Source organism: Lissotriton helveticus, chromosome 4_1 (genome assembly GCF_964261635.1).
Source record: "Lissotriton helveticus chromosome 4_1, aLisHel1.1, whole genome shotgun sequence".
NCBI lineage: Eukaryota > Metazoa > Chordata > Amphibia > Caudata > Salamandridae > Lissotriton > Lissotriton helveticus.
The window spans coordinates 2,039,439,858-2,039,463,919 of NC_136063.1; the positions used below are offsets into that span (position 1 = coordinate 2,039,439,858).

General features: G+C 45.0%; 2 protein-coding genes across 6 annotated transcripts in view; both read right to left on the minus strand.

Annotated features, from left to right (window-relative positions):
* KIAA1210 (KIAA1210 ortholog) overlaps nt 1-24,062 on the minus strand; it is a 608,938-nt gene that overhangs the window by 88,364 nt on the left and 496,512 nt on the right. The gene's annotated exons all lie outside the window — the stretch shown is intronic.
* Nucleotides 5,547-11,549, minus strand: LOC144826863 (uncharacterized). Its single transcript, XM_078685326.1, has 6 exons — nt 10,126-11,549; nt 8,010-8,109; nt 7,792-7,890; nt 7,511-7,651; nt 6,389-7,325; nt 5,547-6,234 (listed from the first exon to the last, which is right to left on the minus strand). The coding sequence occupies exons 1-6, from the start codon at nt 10,177-10,179 to the stop codon at nt 5,547-5,549; spliced, it is 2,019 nt and encodes a 672-aa protein (XP_078541452.1). The 5' UTR covers nt 10,180-11,549.

Sequence of the window (24,062 nt, forward strand, 5' to 3'; positions counted from 1 at the left end):
GTTGTAAAGGTTAGCCTTGTCATAGGGGTTTAGATCAGTCCTGCTCAAAATGTCTTTAATTTCAGTATCCAGGCGTAGAGTCTCATTTCTACGGATATCCCAGGCGTTGTCATTGGTGGACCCCATTTGCTCCATCTGCTGCCTAGGAACCAGATACATTTTTGTGGCGTGGTCCATCACTCACCCGTGAGGAGGCTTGTAATTACAGGTATAGCTATCCCCAGCAAGCTACCTATAAAACCTCCAGACTGTTTCACCAGTTTCTTCTTTGTTATGAGTGAGCCCCTTTTATTACTGAGCTTCTTGATAAGCCCCTTCTTCTTCTTCAGAACCTGTAACTGCCGCTTTGATATAGGGACATTGCCTTTTAGGGTGTTTAGGGCTATTTCTGAAATGGCAGCCACTAAATCGTCAGAAGCGGTGCCCAGGATGGCCTTTCGATGTTGGGGACTGGCTTTAACAAGCATTTTCAGGAGGGCTAAATTGCGGCGTAGGTGTGCAGACATGGTCACCACTGTGCGTTATAAGGGCGTGGCTGTAAATGGTTCTAAAATACATCAGTGTTGCTTTTTATAGGGCCTGGTCTTGGGCTTTGGGGTGTAAACTACTGGTAGCTCTGGGGGAAAAATATCAGCCCTTAGTCTATAGTCTTCTAGAGTTTCATTTTTTAAGTCTACCAACAGGTACCCGTGGGGTTTTGCTGTAGCGTCGTTAAAGGCCTCCATGAAGAAGTGTGTGTTTCCTGGGTACATCTGTTTAGCTATGACGGATATTTGTTGTTTGTCACGAGGGTTTTTAAATAAAACAAGGTATGAAGCGTTGAGAGCTATAGACCTACTGTTCTTGCCTTTGTAAAACAAGTTCTGCACAATGTAGCAGATGCTTAGATTACGATGATGGGAATATTGGGTAAAAGCTCTCTCTAACTCGGGATGATCACCACCTTCACGCATCAGATCATCAACAATTATCATATTTACAAGGGTTGGGGGTAGTAGCTCATCATCGTTGAGGTTATCCGGTATACCCTCTATAAATTTGATATGTGGGAACCGGCGGCCCAAATCTGTATAAAGAGGCTGCCAGCATGAATAAAGCCACACAATGTTGTTAGGGGTTTGTGATAAAGCAGAGCCGGCATTTTCTAAGAGCTTTTTTATAAAGTAGCTTTTCCCGCAGTTTGAGGGACCTGCTAGCACGCAGGAGAACGGATGCTGTAACCTAGTGTCCATGCTGTGGCGGCTGTCTCTCTAATGGGTCTAGTAACCATAAGGCAGTGTTTTATAGTCGGTGGTCAGGACCCTTTTATCAAAAACAACTCGCAATGTTTTATGTAGAGGCTGGGTTGTGATTTCCCACTTCTTTTTGGATCTGACTATGCAGGGCTGGTTCACGACTATGGTTTTAGCATTCTCAGAATCGTCTGCTGTAGCGTATTCATGCACCAGATTCTTCAAACTATCAAAATTGATTTTTAGGGTGTTGCTGACATTTAATGTTATCCCTTTGACCTTCATACACACCTTGTTCTTGTTGGTACGGTAGCTGTATGTTTTAGGTCCGGAGGTCGTAAATTCTTTTATAAACTCATCCTTATCTAGCTCACTGGTTAGATTACCCAGATAATCTCCCAGAGGGGGGTCTTCATCCCCCGGCTTGCTCAGAAAAATCACAGAATCTGTATCGTGATACAAGCAGCGATCCTGGAGCTTATCCATAACCCCGTAAAGCTCTAGACGAGCGTGGGCAGTCGTGAAGCAGGCTATGAAAATGTTTATGTTGTTACTCGATGTGGGGTACTCTTGGGCGTATTTCCAACACAAAGCCGCGGTATCGTCATCGATAAAGTCGCAGCTGGACACCTCGTAGCATGGGGCAAACAGGTACTTGAACAGTTCATCAGGATCTGATATTAAGGTAGTGTTTGAAAGGTTTGTGCGCTGTGCAAATTTTCCCCATAAGGAGTTGAGACAGAGTTTGGCTAACTGGCGGCGTGCAGGATTGACCTCTATCAGCTGGGGGCGTAAACGGATACCCTCGTGAGCGTAGTAGTCGTCGATGTATTTCTGTTTTGCATCCTGACTAGTACACCATTCAGGATACCCTGAGGCCTCCTGTTTGTCTCTGAGAAACAAATTAATGTAGGGGGCAAAGAGTTGTGTTGTAGTGCTCTTAAAATGCCACACTTCGTGCACTCTACCTAGCCTGTACCCTTTCTCTAAGGCAGCTTGTACCTCGATGCTACACCAGGTCCCTGTGAGCATCCTTTGTTCATCGGTGTGTCTGCAACCGTCAACTTCTTTAAGCATCGCACATGTTCGACAGAGGGGGAACATCAGCTTGCCATCGACTCTGCATGGTAACACCGGGAAGTAAAGCTGCTTAGGAGGATAGATTTCACATTTGATAAGCCCAAAGTATTCGGATAGGGGCTTAAAATCTCTATAGATGATGGTGGGATGACCCAGCGGGTACAACTTCATCTTGTTCACAAAAGGGTACAGACTGGTGAAATCATAGTAGTGTATTTTCTCACCCTCACCAGCGGCCTTGTACAGTTGTATGGCATTTGTGCGCCCCCCAAATAAGGCATCGCGGGGTTCCAGAGGTGTGGGTAAATCACGGGTCTTAAGAAAAGAGCAGAGGTCTGTGTCGGTTTTTAACATGTCTAACCACTCGTGCTCCCAAAGAACTCGCATAGCAAAGCCCTGGTTTTCAACATACTGTGCCTTTGTCAGAGTACGTCTGTATAAGTGTTCAAATTTGGACCCCAGCATTTTGTTATACTCGTGGGGCTTGTAACACTTGGGGCATCCGTGGTAAAAACAACCGTTGAATTCAAAGGCCGTCGGCACACCGTTAATTACAGAGAACCCGTCCAGGTAATAGGGCCCCAGGCGGTATTCACCACCCTGTAAGGCATGTTGAATTTGTATGTCTTCCTTCTCAGAGACGTGCATGAGCCACTGGATAGAGGGGGTTGAATAACGTTTCTGTTTACCGTTATAGAGGTCTGGCGGTACTAGAGCTATAGTTTCGGGCCTTAAAAACATGTGTTTGTAGATGGACATACACATGGATGCCAGAGTGACGTTTTGAAATGGGTCTATGTATTCGACCGCATGCCGCGTTTCAGGGGTTTTGGATTTCAACACCGTTACTTCTTTAGTCATAGACACCACAGCATCTCTGAAGATGTTACAAGCTTGCCGCAGGATCATTACATCAGCCTGACAATAAGCTTTCAACTCTGTTTGAAAGTGAAACGCCTTTTCACGGTTTTCAGAGTACCATTGTAGAAAGCTCACTTTCTCATCAGGCATCATGTATTCCACCCCGTAGCTGTCGGTAGGAGGCATGGGTCCCACATAATTCTGATTAGCCCAGGTGTTAAAAAAGTGTGGAAAATAACCTTTACACCCAGGGAACCCAAAGGCCTTTGGCAGCTTGCTCAATTTCATGGGTAGGAAATTCAGGGTGTCCATGAAGCGTATTTTTAAAGGGCATACCGTCATCAACATCAGTTTAGACCCCTGTGTTATGAGTTCCACCGGTATCTTTTCACGAATCATGTCTCGTAGAATAAAGAAGGAGTCATAGGCTTTCGAGTTGTGGGCGAGCATGGTATATCCTTGGAATTTGGCTTGAATGAAAGTGCTCAGGAAATCACCAACGCACGTTCGTCCCTCAAACTCCCAGCTGTCGTCGGAAGTTAGATGGTGGGCGTAAATATAGTTAGGTTGGTGTACCCCCGTCTCTTGTGTGCACTCTATATCAAACACTATATAGTCCTCGGTCTTGGTCTGAGGTAGACCTTTAACCATATAACACTGATGGCTGGTGCCTGCCTCGTAAGACACATGACAACGGGGACATATCATGCCTTTGCACTTGTGATCCGTTGCCACATACCGCCCACACTCACTGCAGTCCTTTTTAGGGACGCATGTGAAAGATTTCTCGTGTATGCTCAAGCAGTTTTGCGAGCGACAAAACATCCTACATGTGCCGCACCTCACCTTCAGGGTAGCGTCTTCTATACAGCCGTCCCTCTGACACATCTTGCAATGCATTTCACATTGGTGGTATGTTTTATTGCTGTATATATGGTCACAGTGGGCGCACACATTCCTGACACCCAAAAAACCTTTAAGGTTCAAGATGCCGTAAAAATGATTTTCGGCGTGGAGGACATATACGGTCTTGTTTCTCACAGGGCCCCCTGTTGTAAAGTACTTCCAGGAACCGTTGTGATGAAGAACTTTCACCGTCACGGCGAAATAGTTCTCAAAAAGACCTATATCGCCAAAGCCGACCATTCGGTCAGGAGGTATTTCAAGAACCTCATGGGCTTCAGCAGCTCTAGACATGATGACAGCGTCAGGGGTCTTGCGAGCCATCAGCAGCCCCACGATGCTGGCCGCCAGACATGTGTTGGCAGAGGGGCTGTTAAAGTTGAGCAGCCACCTCTGTTTCTTACCAATTATTTGACTGTAGAGTATGCTCTTTAAAGGTCTGGAAACACCACCCTCACGCCCCCGTACAATGAGGGCTATGACTCTAAAAGTGCCATAGGCGACTAGTTCTGCCTTACTCTGTAAAAGCCTTGAGAGGTTTTCTAAAAATTGCACAGCGTCAAAAACATCTCGGGCCTTCCGCCTGGTGAACAACGGAGTGTCAAAACCCTGCCCCTGGAAGCGGAGTTGGAAAAAGTCATTAGGCCCCACATTGTGTAACAACCTTTCTATGAGCTCCTGCACAGCCTGATGTATAGCCAGAACACCCTGATCGGATGATGTTATTTGATGGATGTTAATAAATCTAAACTCCTCATAGTGTTCTACGGCCCTAAACCTCTCTACATTGCGAGTGTAACTTCTAACCCTCTCTAAACACAAGGGCTCTGGGCCCTCAGCAGTAGGAGTGTGAATTGCGGAGGTGTTCTCTGTTGTGTCATTTTGGGGGGTCCTGGTGGGACCTGTCTCAGGAGTCCTTGTAAACCTGCGGGTAGCGCATATTCTAGCCTTCTTCAGCTTATTTATTAAGCGCCTGCGTTGCTTTGTACTATTAAGCCACTTTTTTTTTCTTTTACGACCCCAGGCTTTTCGAGATACCATGCCCCAGCCTATCTGAACAGGTTGGTTGGTGTCATTGTACGCCTTGTTCATGGAGGCCGCTGCTACAGTTCCACCCCTAGGTCCTTCTGAATGTTGCTGTGTTTGGAGTTTTAAAGTCCGCCCCCCTACCCCCTTCAAATGGCCGACCCTCGGTATGTTTGACCCTGCACCTATGTATTGTCGGCGGTAAAGTGTTGGTTTATATGTTTCAGGAGCTGTTCTTGAAACTATGGGCCCTTGTTTGAAGGGGTCGAGGGAAACAGATGTTTCTTGTTTGAAGGGTTGTGAGGCATCAGATGTACGCTGCTTGAGCAGTCTTAAGAAGCGTGCAGACTTTGTCACTAACCTCTGGACCTTACGGGTATATTTTGGGGGCCTCTTATGAGCACCACTGGCTGTGGGGGTCTTTAGGGGCCGGTGTTGCCATAGTCACGCCCGTATAGCATGTATGTCTGCCACAGCCGCCTGACACTCCTGGATGATCACTTTTTTACACACCCCAACCCTTTCCACGATCTTCTGATGGGCCATACTTGTGTACAGGGGCTTGTTCACCCCCACCACCCATTTTAGGTTTGCGGCGAGCGCCTGGCGTTTTAGTTTTCGAACAGCCATCTGCATCTCTTTTACATGACCCGCAAATACCTCATATGTGTTTACAGACCCCTCTTGCGCCTGCTTAGAGGGCCCCACCTTGCGAGGCATTATAAATGGCTGCAACGTCTTAGGACCATCTATACTGCTAACAGCCTTAGCACCATTCTGTAAAGCCTGTTCCGATAGTGTTCTAGAAATAGGACCCCCCGGCGAACGCCCTGGTGCGGACAGGAATGGAACATTGCAAACTTTGTATGGAAAAAGCGGCTGTACCCCCTGGGCCCCCGTGGTCTTGTCATCCACACTTATTGCTGAGGGCTGTGTGGGGCTTACGACGGCCGCGGGGCTGGACCCGGGACTGTACACGTGGCTGGCAGCGGGGCTGGACACAGGCCTGTACACGGGGCTGGCAGGTGGGCTGGACGCGGGACTGGACACGGGACTGTACACGGGGCTGGCAGCTGGGCTGGACGCGGGGCTGGCAGCAGGGCTGGTGGGGTCGTATGCCCCCGGAGGGGTACTAGGGGACAATGGGTATGAGGATTGTGAGGAGCTGTCGTTATAATCAGGGGTCCTAGCTGAAATGCCTGTGTCAGGGTGTGCTGACCTGTTAGCTGGGTTCTGTAAACCCGCTGTGCTCAAAGACCCCTGGGACACCGCTTCAGGGGTTCTACCTAGGCTGTCTACCACCCCCCCTAATCAGCTCAAGAGCTGGGGTGTTCACGATAGAAGGCCCTTCTAGGGGTTGCGTGTTATTACCCGTTGAGACCCTAGGCTGTGCCTGAACACTTACAACCGGCTTTGGGGGCTGCTCAGGGGCGTGTACCTCTACATGTACAGTTATTTTATTTGGTACTGTCTGGGGTTTCAGGATGCTGGATGGATCCAGCGTTGCATTATGGTTGCTGAGGGACGCTGCTATCTGTAGCTTAGGGACCCCCGGTTTCAGCTTCAGATGTTTTCTTGAGAGGCGCGATGTTTTAGGGGGCTGTGGCGGCGCCATCTCTTCTACATCCACAGCTACAACTACCGCCTCCTTGGGGCTCACGGGTGTATAGGCCTCATTCAAAGGTTTCACAGTCTTTTTTACAGATAGGTCTAAGGGGCTATCATGGGGTTCAGGGGTCCTAGGTTTCTTCTTCTCGGGGCTTAAGGGCTTTGCCTGGACCTCTGGGAGCATCGGAGCCGTCTTCTTTAAGTTTAAGGGTTCTGCTTGGGGCTCTGTGAATACCTTGGAGGACTTCACACGTTTTAAAGGGTTGGGAAGGTTCTCTGAGTCCTTATGTTTCTTCTTAAGGGCGGCAGTGATTGAGACACCTTTCCCTTTTGATACGCTGAGAGGGCCCAGACCCACTGTAGCTGTTTTACACAGACCCTGCCCTGTGTTATCTGTGTTTGTCAAGACTCCGCCAGTGCTGACTCCACCCCTGTGCAGAATAGATTGGTGTAGAGGATTGTTCATCATGTTTGGTGTGTAGTGCGCGGAGACTTTTTCGTGGCGTACACGCCTACTCACACCTTTTGTAGCGCTTCTGTTGTTCTGGACGGTTGCTGTTATGTCCCTTAAGGGCTGCGCCGACCTCTCTTCAGCAGCATGTTTCTGAGCCGCTTCTAAAATATAAACAGAAAAAATATATATGTTAGAGAAAGTATAAAAAGAACACACACACACACACACAATCCTAAGTTCTACACCGCCGCCTTTTTATATAGGCCTTGCTACAAGTCGTTGTACCCTTCTGCTTGAGAGTCTGTAACACCGATAGTACTTTTCACACCCTTTGTAACAAACACACCTGATAGAGGTCTTTTTGCAACTCCTTTCTTTGACGGTGGTCCCACTTTAGAAGGTAAAGCTTTCCTCTTCAAAGGGCTTTCTTTTGATTCTCGCGATGCCTCTTGTACCTCGACGCCGTTCGGGCATAACGTGGGGGTGCCTGTAAAGAAAAAATAATACCCCGCCTTAGTCATATTTCTGAGGAGTCCCACTATACACCATCAGGGTCAGGACTGTGGCCTACCCCTCCAACTCCCCAGCGTCTTAGACAGTTTAAAATAACAGGGGCTTTTTAATTACATGTAGGAACTGAAGTGTTTTGCACACTGTTCAGAGCGTCTTGAGCCTCGATGTACTCCATAAGCTCGTCAAAAGCTTGTTGTAGGTCAGGGTCATAAGCTGTAAAAGCATACATACATGAGAGCCCATTAGAAAAAGAGAACTTCTGAGAGACTGGTGTACAAAACTACGTAGAACTACATAACTCTAAATATATATATATATATATATATATATACCTGGCTGTGGGGTCGACAGGTGACCAGCGTTGCTAGTTATTACAGCTGGGTCCAGCGCCGGGGGCACATTGGTGACGGTTGCATTTGCAGGGTCTTGCATCTGTATTAAACATTAAATTAAAAAAAGAAATAAAAACGGTTTTAGTAAACGCTTACAGCGGCAAAGCATGTATTGTAATAGTTATGCACCCTTGGGGATAGCGTTAGCAAACATTTTAAAATAAATAGAAGCACCCTACGCCATATCCTGTAATTCTGGGTACATGACTTAATGTACCACCAACATCCTACCTTGCGACCATTGCGCCTAAGTGCTGGGCACTCTTTTGTAACATGTACACGCCTCTTTTCTCTTGTAACACCCTGCTTGCGCCCCTCTTGATTACGCCACATTGTCTACCACGTATTGCAGTATTATACCTCTACCTGTAACCTGCACACATTGCACTTTTTTTTCCTCATGTAATGCCCCGTTTGATAACGCCTGTATTTTGTTTACTCACCATTGAATTTTTTTGTCCATGTAACTTATCGCCTGCTCTTGTAATTTGCGCTAACAACCAGTATTTTTTTCTGTTTGTATTTTTTATGTAACACCTGTAATTCTTAGACCTTATGTTTTACATAAGGCTCTTGTGTAAAGCGCTTTGACACATTCCAATGCTAACTCTCAGTCTCACATATATTGCAGTATTATACCTCTATATTTTATTTTGTACGCTTTTTGTAACCTGCACACGTCACTTTTTCCGCCTGCAATGCATCGTTTGCTACCTCTTGTATTTTGTTGACTCACGATTGTCACTTTTGTAATGCACCGTTTACTACCTCTTATACTCTGTTGGCGCACAATTGTAATTTTGCTTCATTTAATGTAAAGTTTGCCTTTGTATTTTGCTCACTTGTAATGTTCTCATGTAGCAGTTCTGTTCCTATTGTGAAGCGCTCTAACACCTTCGTGTTCGCGCTATCTCTCAATAAATAAAATAAAAAAACACACACCGGGCCTGCAGGCTCGGCCCGCCCCTTCAGTGATGTCACCAGCTCATCACTGGTGGGGGCGGCCCTAACCCTGCAGCCCCGGAGAAGCTCACGCCGCCATGCTGCCGCTGCTGGATCCACGTGGGGCCGTGGGAAAATGCCCACAGGACCCCTCACAGCACCAAGGACACCGGAGTCCGCCCCCCAGAGTCCCCCGAGCAGCGCCCCGATGCAAGCGGGCTCGGGGATATATTTTAAAAAACGGCCCAATTATGCACACGGGCTCCGGAGCCCCACCGGGCACCCGGAGCCCGCCCCCTAGAGCCCCCGAGCAGCACCATGGTGAAGCGGTCTCGGGGCATTTTATTTTAAATAAGAACGGCCACGGAGGCCCTGGGACACCGGGAGACCGGCACCCCGAGCAGCGCCATGGTGAAGCGGTCTCGGGGCATTGTTTTAAAAATAACGCTGCACTAGGGACCCAGAGACCCCCAGGACACCCAGAGACAGCCCCATAACACCCCAAAGGACTATGGCGACCCACCAGGAGCCCCCCCTCGACAACTGGCCCCCGGGGTTTATTTATTTTTTAAATACAAGGCCCTCAGGACCCCACCAAGGAGCAGCAAGGACCCCCGGAGCCCCCCTGGACCCCTCCAACTCTCTACAGCGGTTTGGTGAGTGCAACAAGGCATTATTTATTTTTAATTATATGCCATGTATATTATTTAAAGCCCCTATGGTACCGTTACAGTGTAGTTAAATGTTTCTATGAACTGTAAAATGCACGTTTCCCCTCTGCATGTACCCTCCTAAGACCTACAACATTATGCCCTTAAATAAAAAAACGCCTGCAAACTCTGCGCCATCCCCCACAACACCACCCCTATTAACATTAATTGTCTACACACATAGCTTTAAACTCAAACCTTCAACACAGCCTTTATTCATTTTAAATACATTTACATTTCACGTCTTGTAAAAAACTTCATTGGCACCTTTATTCACATTAAACACAACACATCGCCTTAAACATTAACAGTTTACAAAGTACTCTTTAGCATTTTCAAAACTACAGTTTTGTATACTTTTAACACCACATAAACATACATCCTTGCGCCCATGCTTTATTTACCTTCTCTACATGTTCACAGGCGGCGTCAATCTGGGAAAAGTTGCTCGGGTCCATTCTTGCCTTTAAGTTCCAAGGGTTGGCGCTGTGACTCCAAGACAGTCCACTTGCTCCCCAAGGGTGTTGAAGGGCTTGTTGGTGAAGAAATACTCAAAGTGCAACAAAAAAAAAAAAAAAAAAAAAAAAAGCAATCCACAGCAGTTGCTCCCAGAAGTTTTTTGAATGGGTGTTTGACAGTGTTCCATGAGGGGCCTTTTTATACCTGTCCATGCATGCTAATTAGAAGCCCCCACACCCCTTATGACTTGAGGGGGTTTAGAACAATGTCTTGGGGTCTTTGGATGGGAACTTTTTTTCTATGCTTGCACAGTTTACGCTGTATACATCTGTTACTTACATTCATGGCTTATCTTGGGGAAGAGAGACCCCCGGGAACCGACCTTTGCCCCATCACTAAACCCATCACATGTCATCTTTCCAGCCAGAGTCATCAAGTCCTGGCCTAAACTGTCACAATTCCGGCCAGCATGTCCAGTTTCGACCCTGGGGCTTTGGAGGTGTGTGAATTACGTCAGAGCACTTAACCTTCTGCTTCAGGTTCTCATGGGAAGACTTGCCATGACATCTGTCTTTTTCACCTTGCACCGTTTACGCTGTATACATCTGTTACTTACATTCATGGCTTATCTTGGGGAAGAGTAGGGTGCTTGGGGCCATATTTTAAAATGGCTTATCTTGGGAAGTAGAGACCCCCTGGAACCGACCTTTGGCCCATCACTAAACCCATCACATGTCATCTTTCCAGCCAGAGTCATCAAGTCGTGGCCTAAACTGTCACAATTCCGGCCAGCATGTCCAGTTTCGACCCTGGGGCTTTGGAGGTGTGTGAATTACGGCCGAGCACTTAGCATCCTATTTCAGGTTCTCATGGGGAAACCTTGCCATGACATCTGTCTTTTTCAACATCTCAAAGCTCAGGGTGGCTGAACATGGCTTGTGCTTTTTAAAACACACTATGGGTTTCCCAACAGCTACAATTTAAAAGCTCCCCTTTTTTTTTTTCAAACATAAAAAAACATCTCCCAACACACAGGGTTGGGGACTCAGGCCTGTTCAGCAGCTGTTCAGCCTGCAGCTGTCTGCAACACCCAGTTTTAAACATGCACAGACATTTCCAGCCTGCACGCACTTTCATATGCACTTTTAAAACATGTACACAATTACCACATGTTTTGCAGCCTGTTACTTCTTGGGAATATCCCCACATGTCACCCCCCTTTTAAGGCCAGGCCTGTTCAAGGCCAACAGCCTGCGCCCAGGCCCTGTTAAATTTAAGGCCAGGGTTTCCAGCCAGAGCTGTCAAATTTCCGGCCAGGAGTTTAAGACTAGGCCTGTCATAATTAAGACTAGACCCATCACTTTTTAAGGCCAGGATTCCTGGCCGGAGCTGTCAAAATTAAGGCCAGAGTTGAAGTGAAGGTATCACTATATACTACTGATCTGACATGCTATGGCACCTGTGTTAGTAACTTAAGCCTGTACACAGGCTTGTTATGTTAAATGACATGCATGTGTGTATAACAAATATTTATACATAAGCTTGGTATGTTAAGTGAAATACAGCTGTTAGTAATGTAAGTCTGTATCAGTAATGCTGGTCTGTAAACAGGCCTGTCATGTTACATCAACACTTTTGTTTTCATTTTAAAACTGGGGCTGACTAAACACAACCTATTTTTAAAAAAAACTTGAATGCAACATTTTCTAGCTGGCTTTAGATGGAAATACAGAAGCTGGCACATGTTTGCTCCTGATAAGTGCTAGTACACTATCTTAAAGTGTTTTCATAGTAGAACTGAGAAGCACAGGTATTCTCCTTTTCAAATTACTCAGTACCGGACCGTTTAAAGCACTGCTAAAGCCACAACAAATCGCTAGTTTAAGTGAGCGCAAGTGTGCATTGTCAATTTAAATAAATGTGGAAAAATACTAGCTGTAGCGTCGTCTTTTGCTTGTGGCAAAAATAAATGTGGATAAATACAGAAAAAATGCCCAAAAAATAAATATGGATTAATACAGACGGAAATGGCAAAAAAATAAATACCATAAAACCGGGAGCCCTAAATATAATGCAATGAAATAAAAAACCTGATCTACCGAGCTGGTGCTGGGACGAAAGCCAGCTTGAAATGGGGATAAGACATTGTGTTCCTCTACCCATATTTTTATTTTGGACTAATCGACCAATACGTTTTTGGGCTGAGTCTATTAGACTGATTGGTCTATAGTTACTTGGGAGGGATTTATCACCCTTTTTATAAACTGGTATAATTTTAGCTCCTTTCCAAGAAGAAGGAATAGGAGCACCCATTGCCACTGCATTAGCTAGTAATAAAAAATATTGGCACCAAGTCAACCTGTCACTTAGAAAAACATCGGCAGGAATGCCGTCCATGCCCGGGGCTCTACCATTTGTTACGCAATCTAGCGCTATACTCACATCCTTTAAGGTAAAAAGCTGGGAATGATAAACAATGGGTGGTGCCGGTAGAGGAACTCCTTCCGTTTCTCTACAGGCATATTGAGGTTTAAAGAAGTCCACCCACTCGGATTTAGCAACGTTATTTTGCGGGGGTTCAGCTATTCCTCCCCAGAACTTCTTAGAATCTTTTGCAGAGCATGCAGACTTCAGATCCCGCCATCTGTCTTCATCCCATTGTCTTTTCGCAGCACTTTGTGTGCGTCTGTATAGGTCCCTTGCCTCTCTTACTCTACAGGGATTTTTCGACCTGTGTTCCACACTCAGGTTCCTACGGGCTAACTTACATACTTCGTTATACCAACTGGCCGTGTACAACCTGTTCCCTCCATTAACCATTCTTGCGGTTTTGCTAAAAAAGGCTTTTAGTCTAGAAAAAAGCTTTGAGTGTGTCTCTAGCATAATTTTAGGGAAGTCCAAACTACGGATTTGTGGTGTCAAAAGGGCTAACTCACTAACCACCTCAAATTTAAGTGCCTCTAATTTCGTGGTATTCTCAATAAATTTACCCCATTTAATGTGACGCATATTATTTGAGGGGACAATTTCTAGTGTCTCCACCCCCCTTCACCCCCCCTTGGGGTATCCTCTAAAATCGGATTCATATGGTTAACTGTTCCAATCTTATGAATGCAGCACCTAGGTATTCTACGACCTTGCACTACCTGTAGGGCTACCGCAGCTGCCCAAAACCAGGGATTTATTAAAATGAAACTCTTAATAGGTCTCTTCATGATTTTGAGCAGTGGAGCTCTGCTGCATATCTTAAAGAGCGACTTTTTTTAAGGCACTGATGGATATTGTTTGTAGTATTCTTTATGACACTGCACGTCTCTCTTCATTAAGATTTTTAAACGTGGGTTCATCACTCAGACTGAAATGCTTCAGAGGTCCATTGCCACTAGTAGTTCTGACGGTTGCATATCTTAAACTCACATTTCCTAACAGCAAGTGGTTCTTGAATGAAGCCTGTAATCAATTGGTCAGGTGCATGTATCACTAACCCTTCGGCGATAATTCAACATTGTTCCTCTTACAGAGGGTGATTCTAGTGACCTGCCTGCAATGGAGCAAATGATTTCCTTGTTCAGACCTCCAGTTGGGCGAAACACCAAACTGTACGCCCACGTGCTAGACCACACACAATCATAGCTAACACACCAACAAAAGCGTATGACATTGATGGGTTTAATTGAAACAAATGCATACCACTACTGTGCTTGCACTACACTGCTGCTTTTTGCAACTAGCCGGATCTACTGCATGTGATCATCTATCACTATCCACAGTTTATTTACAGAAAACATTTAATTTGTCTTTTTCCAGCCTTCAGATTTCCAGTATTTTGCTTTTTAAACAGACCATGATCTACATTTATGTTTACTTTATTGCTAATTTGTGGAATCTGTCTAATGTATTTAACATTTAAAATATGTAATGTATTTACGAATGATGCAGCTTCTTGGGATACAATCTAGCACAAACATATCATCAGCATATAGCACACTTGGGATATGGCCAAACCACAAATTCAACCTAAACATTTTAAACTAGTTTAGGGCCAGGTCAAAGTCTGCTAGACACAGTGAGAGGAGCAAAAGTTAACCGTGTTCGTCGTAATACCCTACGATTGTGACCCATGTTTTACAACAACGTCATTCATTATTACACAGGGGTTTCCCAAACTATGCATTTTCCTACAGCTTGAAATACTCTAAGCTTGTCAAACTTAGAGTAGTACGATCTAAAATGTGTCTTCTCTAAGAGAAATGTTGTAGTAGCAGTTGTGACGCTACTAGGGCCTGATGCATGGGGTGCATTGATCGGATGTTCCCTTAGATGCCTTGATGCAGCTCAGTTCGGATTGCTCCTTGGGCAGTAGGAGTCTCAGGACACACAAAGCAATACATACCACTGTTGAGCACATGTAACCCACCCTTGCTCATGAATCACTCTCTGCTCTTTCCTTTCCTCATCCTGTTTGATATCCGTCAGCAGAACGTCTGAAATGTTTCTGTTACAATTCTTCTATGTGCATGAAGTATTACAATGGAATTTGCACAGCATCGCCAAAGAAAAGGTGCGATGATGAGGTGAAGTTTTCACTCGCGTAGTTCTGTAAGAGTGAGCAAGCTTTAACATGCATGCATTTAATTTCATAATGATGCAGGGGCTATTTCCTTAATAAAAAATAAATTACGCTAATGCTGCAAAAATACTTCTACTGCGGTGAAGCACACGACAGCACAAGGCAGCTGGCAGGCCGTGCACAGAAAGTAACTGAAATGCCCCTGAAGGATGAGGGAGCAACAGAGTGGAGGGAACCAACAGGGATGGATAGGGGGGGGGAGGGGGGGGGAGTATAAAATAGAGCCGGGGGGGGGGGGGGGGGGAGTATAAAATAGAGCCGGGTGGGGAGAGGAGTAGCAAAGCAACACACAGAGCTGCTGGTGTGGAAGAGAGGAAAAGAGGGGTGTGGCAGGGCAAATGAGAGCAAAGATCATGTAGGCAGGGTGGAAGCAAATGAAAGTGGGATGGGGAGCAGTGAAGGAGCTTTAAACGGGGAGAGTGGGGAGATAAATAACTGCATGGGTAGGGGAAACAATGGACAAAGTGGAAAGTTTGGGATGCGGGTAGAAGGTTTTGAGGGGGGGTGGTAGCATGAGTGAGAGCAAGAAAACGTGCGCTCTCAAGGAGGGCTTAAAGAAAAAGAACGAAAGTAGTACCCTGAATGTGAGTAGAGTAAAGCTAAAAGTCATCCAATCAAAAGCATGGTAAAGAATCTATGCTCTTCGGGAGGAACAAACACAAGAAGAAAAAGGCAAACCATCAAATAATAAGCTAGTAAATTACAGTGGCAAGAAAGGAGAGAGAGCTAATGCCATCGGCACAGCTTTGGGGGCAAAGACGTGCAGGCGTTGCATTGCTTGCAATGGCAACGCGTGCACGTCTGGCGATTTCCTTGCGGGAGGGCGCGGCACCATATGGCCGTACGCTCCCGCATGGCAATCGCGCAGGCCCCCTCCCCCTGCTGCCACGCGAGACGCGCGCTTCATTTAATATGGTGTTCCCGGGAAGCACAGTTGCCACGGAGGGCATTTCCCCCTTTTCTCTCCATCCACCCTTGAGCCACCCTTAAGTCATCATCCTTATTCATTCATTAACGAAAATGTGGTCGTTCTGTCGATGTGCTTTAGAATATAACTCATCTGTGCAACTTTCGGTATTGAAATGAGCCACGCTCGCATTTTATGGAGCAGTTCCGGTAGCTCAGCGTGATCGTCCATGAGCTATTTTGGTTTGATGTGCTTGTGGCAAATAAAGCTTTTCACTGGAGAAGGCACCAGAGTTCTTGATAGGAACCATCAGTGACCCAGACACTTCCTTCTCCGCAACCCATAAAGGCAACTACATTCACAATGTGCATTGTGCAAAACAGTGCTTTGCATTCCCTTAACACCACTGTGGTGTCAAGAGAAATATAATGGAAATTTCTGCATTCAGACAAAGATGGAGCAAATCCATTTTTACCATTCTGCACCTTGCAAAATAGGAATGGAGAAAACATGGTTCACCCCGAAAGTAAGCCAGGTTACAAAGGGAGCAGAGTGTTAATCTATGTTTCCTGTCCCCATCCCATAAACATTAGAGGAAATACATTTGTATCCACATTCAAATGGGAGAGAGTTCAGACTAAGTAATACCCAATATTTACAGTGTCTTCGGATAACAAAAGTACTGTACGAGGTGCTATATGACAAACAAGTTTGAAATCAGTTTCCCTCGAAATCAGTTTCCCTCATTTAATTATGCCTAAGCAGCTAAAAAGAGCAACATATGTATGTTTTATTAGTGACCAAAAGTTACTCGTGGGCCGTCTTCTTTGACATAAACTCTATCACACAACTAAAGTGTTGTGCCGCACTTTTTGGAATGTTTTAACCATCCCATTCTGCCAGATTGCTCTTGTGCAAATGTGTTCATGTAAAATGTTGACTTAAAACGTGTATGCTCTAGTCCTCGTGACAAAAGCAACACAAATGATGAAGGAGAGGAGAGGGGGGGGGGGGGAAGAGTGCCTGCAACGTTTCAGAAGTGCTTCACCTACCCGTCGATCACAGGGGTCGTAGCCATTATTCTTAGCGCCTGGTCTCGGAAGCCGTTTGCATCGATGAACTTGAGGAAGGCGCAGAAGACAAGGAGCGGCGCAGCATAATTACCCCTCAGGACGTGCAGTCCGTCGATGGGACCGGACCTGGCTTAGAGTCTCACCTCACCTGCCCCGTCTGTGCGCGCTGCTTCTCTGGCACCTGGGCTACAGGTCTGTCACCCTCGACTGCATGAAGGTGATGCCTCAGCTGAGCAGGAGAAGTTAATAAGCCACTATCTAGGTGGAAGACGTGCTTCATCGCGACACTTTTATTAACAACATATACACACACACCGGAGAATGATTTCCTACAGGGTTGGATTGAGATTAGAAATTAACCCCGGGCACGCTGAAAAAAAGTGGCCCACATTTGCATGTTGCCTTGCAAAACACTGCTTCAGCAAAGTTTTATAAAAAAAAAAGGGGGGTGGTAAAAAAAAAAATGCACTGATTAGTTTACACTGGTGAAACACACCGGAATACAAGTGAGGCCACTTTTGCTTCGGCACCCTACCCCCGCTCAATATGCATATGTTAATGGGCCGTCCCCAGCGAGAGAAAGGGTGTGACACCTCTGCCTTTTGATAAAAGGGAAGTAATTGACGCCCATCTGCCTGCTGAAAGGCCACTCAGGCACCCACTGGCAGCATCTGAGCAAACCAGAAACCGCTCAAAAAAGCAGCCCACAGCTGGAACTGGACACCGGCCCCTCGGGCATTGCCCGAGTGCCCGCATTACCAATCCGATCCGGATTTCTTTGAAGTGGGCGGAGCTTTGGACGTCTGGCCCCACCTGAGCGGTCACACCTAACCCTCCTCAGCAGCGGAGACACATATCTGGGCTAGCCCCCCAGTGATATGTGCAATTTGAAAATCATACATTCTCTCCCGGTTTTTGTCCTGTCTTGTTTAGCTCACTAAAAAAACAGCATTAGTAATGCATTAGGTTTCGCCTACTTGATTAATAATACATTGTTTTTTGTGGTTTTCAGTTCGAGTAACCTCGGAAACCTGCCATATTTGGACAACCCCCACAGCTTTTCTGTAGCCCCTCCCACTGAAAGTGAAGCAATGTCTGGAGTCTTATCTCCGGCACCCGAGTTTTTCACAGGTCTTTGACAGGCCATTTACATATTTACATACCTTTTTAAACTGTTAAACAAGGCTTTGATTTTTTATTTCTTGTCTCCATAACCCCTGGGCCCCCACTCTGCCCATTTCTTACATTTGGATTTTACTTTTATTGCCATAGTGTGAGAACGCATTTCATGAAAATAAATATAAAGTAGGGTATCAAAAAGAAAAATACCAGTCATTTGTAAAGAACCTGCAAAGGCCTCTAATTGACACTAAATTGGGGTTTACATAAAATATGTATTTCTTTGTAATGTGACTTTTCTGTCTTTGTTCCCTTTAATTATCAGTCGTGGATCATTCAGGCAGCCCTGGAACACAATTCACAAGCATTGGCATAACCAATAGGTCTCGCCTTTGGGACCTTATAAGTGTTAAGCCATGCAACAGTTAATATTGTTGCAGTAAGGAGATTGTGCTGCATAACTAAATACTTATAAGGTCCCAAAGGCGAGACCTATTGTCTATGCCAATGCTTGTTAACAGGGTTGCCTTTGCAGGTAGACTTTATAGAAGAAATAACAGAAGCGAGCATGTCAACTAACTTTTGCGAGGGAATAGCCGCATTTCCTATCGCCTTGGACACCCCAAGGACATGTACTGTCTTGTACCGCTCATTAGATGAGCGAGTTAATAGCAGCATCAAAGTCAAAGCACAAACATTTCGGCTGTCTGTAATTGTCAACAGAAGCAGCATTTGGCCTCATTGTATGACCTAAGCTAGCTCGCCTACATCCTCCTGGATGTTTTTTTTCCTCTGCTTTAAGCATCGTGAAAACCCAACAGAGTTCAATAAACATGGAATTAGTAAACTTTTTCAAGACGTGTTAGAGTGTTTAACAAAATTTCTAGCGTCTATCTGAAGGCCTTTAAAAACTTAGAAGGAGAACAAATGCCAACTTTAGCCTCATTTATTGAGAAATTATCTTTTATATCAGGGGCTATTTCTTGAAAAGACAGATTCTTCCAAGGTCTTTTGCCTATTTTAGTTATGGTTGTAGTAGAAACATTAATAGAGAATGTTATTAAACAGTGGTCGAAACAAGTCATGGGATCAGGCACCCAATATTAGGCTTATATTTAGCATGGAAACCCAGATCAACAGTAAGTCCAGCAGAACGCTAGGAGCAGGCCTTAAGAGAGATGGAAAATCTTCATATTTTGATGGAAAGTGTATTAACAGGGGCAGATAATATCTGCCCAAAAAATTACAAACGCCAAAGCCCACCAACTCATCACAAAGTGGAACAGGGCATCATCAATTCATGAAGCCGGGTGGAAAAAGAAATCCTCAATAAATGTTAAACGGAAGGTACAAGATGAAACTCAAAGTACATTTTTAGAGAGTTTCAGCGAAAAAGGAGAAAGCAAACATGTATAACTGACTGGTTACAACTGAGGCAGTTGAAGTTAGCAGAGACTAAATCCTTCACAAGAGATTAACAGTCACCAGTCTACCAAGGGCATCTGCAGATTTCTACTCTCAAACAAGAAACAGATAATCCCTCTGTTCTTCACTGTGGAACATGTGCTCATTAAGGCTATGACAATGCTTTCAATTGGAGGGTGTTGATGGGCCGTAAGGAAATGAGAGGAGATGTAAGCAATCGAAACAGCAATGGATAGAAGTATGGAAGCAGTGATGGCCGAGAGGAGTGACCATGAAAGTCCTTTATTTGGGTAAGGTGTAGCAGTCCTGGCACAGATCATGACCCAATGGGAAATGGTGATTTTGTTCACTGCCTTGCCCTTTGTAGTTCCTGTGAAGCTCATACAGAGGTGATCATCGTCTCTATCCTGTCAAGTGCGGTCATTGTGGTAGAATATTGCATGCCTGTGGTCCAGTCTACATAGCAGCTGTTCCTCCTTCGTTGGATGGGGAGTAGGGAAGAACAATGGAAGAGTAATAGAATGGCTCAAATGAAAGGCAGAAACTACCTACGATGGGAAGGATGGGCAAGTACAGAGTATTGACTTAAAGGGGTAGAAAACCACAAAAGGCAGGAAAACCGAGATGACATGATGTTCATTGATTACAGGGGCCTAGGTTATCACCATCTGGAAACAAATAAAGTGAATCTGTTAGAAAATGTAAATACTAATGGAAATCTAATTTAAGGACAGCTTGTCAGGACAACAAATGGAGGCTAGTAGCCAAATAAATTTCAGTGTAAATACTCCAGACCTTGCTGGACCAGAGAGAGCGAGGCAAGGACAATAGAAAAGGATTCACACCTTCAGACTTGCACCACTTAACAGTTTTAGAGCAGCAACCTTCATGAATGGATTTTTTAGCAGATTTTCTAGCAGTCAAGATCATTTCCACAACCTCAGCAGGAAAGTAGAAGAATAGCTAGCAATACTCAATCACCACGCATGGAGATTCAGCATTAGAGAATTGGGATGTAGGACCTGACCATCCTCCTGCGAAAGCAGGTCCACCCTTTCATGGGAGAGGAAGTAGTGGTCACTGGCTGAGTGCCAAAAACTGATGTAACAGATCCTCCTTAGCCAATATCTGCTAATCAGCTGCGCTCAGTCACTGGAAATGTGCACAGAAGGCCCGGAAAATAACTGCAGCTGTAGGCCTCCACCTGGGAACCATTCAGAGGGAACTTTATGGCACAAAACTGAGAACACTTCTTGTTCTGTGCCGTAGTAGGGGTATTAGTGTATGGACACTCTAATCTGAAGATTACTTATGATCGGATATTTTTGGGCCCTTACTGTGAATCCTGAGTAATGAACTAGGAGGATTGGGAGATGGAAGTAGGCATCCTGGAAGGCTAGGTACACCCACTAATTCCTGACATTGAGGCCAGATGAACTTTGGTCTGGGACAGCATCTTCATTATGTCCTTCCAAATCAGAAGGTTAAAAGGGCATACGTTGAGGATGAATCACAGATCTTAGCCATTATTGTTAACCAGGAAGCAGAGGGTGTAAAACTCTATCTTTATCTTCCACAGTCCCCACCTCTCTTTGCTCAGTAAGATGAGGACTTCTGCCTCAAATATCGAGGCATGTTCTGGAGAGCACAGTCTGGTCGAGCGGGGGGCAGTCAGGAGGAGAGGAATAGTTAGATGATCCATTGATTAAAAAGTAGGAGACCTCCCAACCAACCAGAATATGGTATGGGTGAAGAGTCAGATGTTTAGTGCCAGCAGAGTATGGTGGAAGGACTGGATCTGGTGCTGTTGATGATGGAGGTCTCTAGTTTCATACCTGTCCTGAAGGAAGCGGTACACCTCTTGGGCTATTTGGAGCAAATGTAAATGCTGTGTTAGCCCTGCTGTGAGGTTCGCACCTTGGAGTAGCTTATTTTTAGTGGCACAGTCTTGCTTGGTAGAATATGCCCAGTTAGTAAGTCAAAGCTCTGCATTTTTTAAGTGTTTCAGGGATGAGTCGGCCTTCTTTCCAAATAGCTGCTTACCCTCGGAAAAACATGTCCATGAGGGTGCCTGAACATCTCCTGAGAAGCCAGTGGAACACAAGACAGAGCGGTATGGGAATGTGATAGCCAAGTCCGACGACCAAGCCAAGGTGCATGCAGAATCCTGGCCGCACTTCAGAATCTAATTGAAGATATACAAACCACTGCCTACCAAGTCAGAAAATGTCTCTTTCCTGTAGTCTGACAGGTTGATCACCGTAAGTTTCACTAGTTACCACAAGGCTGTGGAAATGTAAAATCTGATTCTTTTGTTTTTTAATTAAGCTGTGATTCGTGGACTCTCACCCCTGCCCTGTTTTCAGCCTGGCTCTATCCTTGACACCGCACTTGCATTAAAACATTGGTATAGAATCTAGATTGGCTCATTGTAGTCTGCGTAACAATGCAAAGTCAGCACAGAAGAACAGCTGGGGTCTGCACAGGGTTTTCACGCAATGGTTAATCCAGAAGTAAAGTCTACTCAGATAGCATATCTTGTTATTCAGTCTTAGGATGTAGCAATTGCACAAGACACAGAGGCTGTCCATTCTTGCCTTACCTCATTTATGTGTTTTTCCCAAAGCTCTATTTACCACTGGGCGTCCCTTGTTTGTGATCGCTTGCTATAAAAACCCATGTAACTATCGTTCAGTGTGCTCTCTCCTTGAGTATCTCCATGGTGCTCGTTGGATGGGAACCCATTCATGAATGACTAATAAATGACCTATGGTTTGAACTTCGCTCCAGTGTTGAATCCTCCTTACTTGTTAAGAACCTGTGGCGAAGTGGTGACCCTGCACCAGCAAATGATTAATAATTTGCTCCACAGGGCGTGGACACAGCAGCCTAGGAGGCAGATAGCATTCACCGAGCAAGGGGAGAGATTGGCTGAGGTGATGACTTTACCGCCTATAGAGTCCAGCTGTGGGATAGGTGGGCATTATGGTTCTGTTTCGAGGAATACCCCTTGGCCACTGGACTTTCTGGAGAAGAGTGTGGCCACAGACAGTTGGTTTAACCCAGAGCAGGTCTATATCTGTGGACTTCTGGGTCTAAAAATAATTTCTCAAACATAGCCAAAACAGGATCCAGAAACACTAAAGCGGAGCAAATATCTTGATCCATGGCATGCACTTACATCCTCGTGCTTAACTTGAGAAATACAGCATTCCAAACTGTCTGAAGGAAAGCGCATTCAAGAGCAGGAAAGGTTTGCACTGCGCATGGAGTTTTTGTTCACCACTTGGAGAAAGGGTTCATATCTTCACTGGACATTCTATGAAAAATGCTCCACTTCAGTCAAGGAAACTACATGTCCCATGAAGCCCTAGGACTCCAGAGGGATTTAAAGCAGTGGTGGCCACTTTGAAGTGACAAAGTATAGGCTCCTCATGGTCCACAGTGTTTTTAAGTAATCCATATACAGAGTTGCTGCAGTTGTGACCTTGTTTGACATTCACAGACGGTTATTTTTTATTGTAAGTCGACGAAAGATTAACCTGGAGATAAAAAAAAGTATTGTAGCAAACTATTTGTGTTTTACAAGTTCCAAAAGTTATTTCAGCAGTTATTTGAGGATTATTAACTGCTATGTTGTGCCTCCGTTTATTTCTATGAGAGGAGCAAGAGGACCCTCATCAATTTACAGATTTGGATAGTTAGATGATTTAAATGTATTAACAAGTGTTCAAAAGTGATTCCTTACTGTGAAGTGAATTCTACAGTACCAATGTACATTGCTTATATTTCAGTTGATGAAGCAGGAGCATTACAATAATTTCAATAACACAGTGAGTTAACATACCACTGAAGGTAGTTGTTCGTAGTTTGAGACAAGTAACACCCATACGCTTTTCACAATTTCATAGTTGGCAACTGTATTTAAGCTCTAGAAGACAGAGTATTATCAGTCAGAGTTGGTGAAATGGATATTGCTTAAAGGTATATCCTATATCATCTTAGAAATCAGGTGCTATAGCAAAGTCAATCGGCTCAAAAAAGACTTCCTCTTGTATTTATGTGTCCTGCAAGTCCCAACAAACAAAGTGCCCAGCTGTGTGACCAGGTAGAGTGGTGACATCTAGTGTCTCTGTTTCCTCTTTTTTTTCTCATTCCCCGAGCCTACTTCAAACCAACATATCATCCTTGTGTGGCTTTCAGTGTGTTCTTAGAAGCATGAAAGCTCACATAGCTCCTTTTCGTCTGGATAAGTGATTCATTTGTAAAAGTATGAGTGGCTGTGTCCGAAGCTCTTGTCAGAAGCCCGGGGCTAGCGTTATAACATGTCACCTCATACCTCTTTAAATCGACTAGCAAACACCCACTACCTCCATTTTACTTGTACAGGCTCCTACATTCTCCCTTTATGAGGGTTTTCCATCTTTCTCTTTCTCCTTTCTACCTTATTTTTCCCACTCTATCTCTCAGGAAATGTCGGACGAGGAAAAATAAGTGTAGGTCACAAAACATTAGTGCCGCTGGCCCCCACCAGCAATCATCAGCTCAAGTTAAGCACTGATCTGGACAAAAATGTTAATGCATTTAGTGAATTGTAGTGCATGAGAGAACAAAGTGGGAAGTAGAAGAAAATGCAGGAGAATGATAATGTTAAGAGAAAAGAGATTGGAAGAAGAAGAAAAGAAGAATAAACAAGCGTTAAGAATATTGGACGAAAGTTGAGAGGAA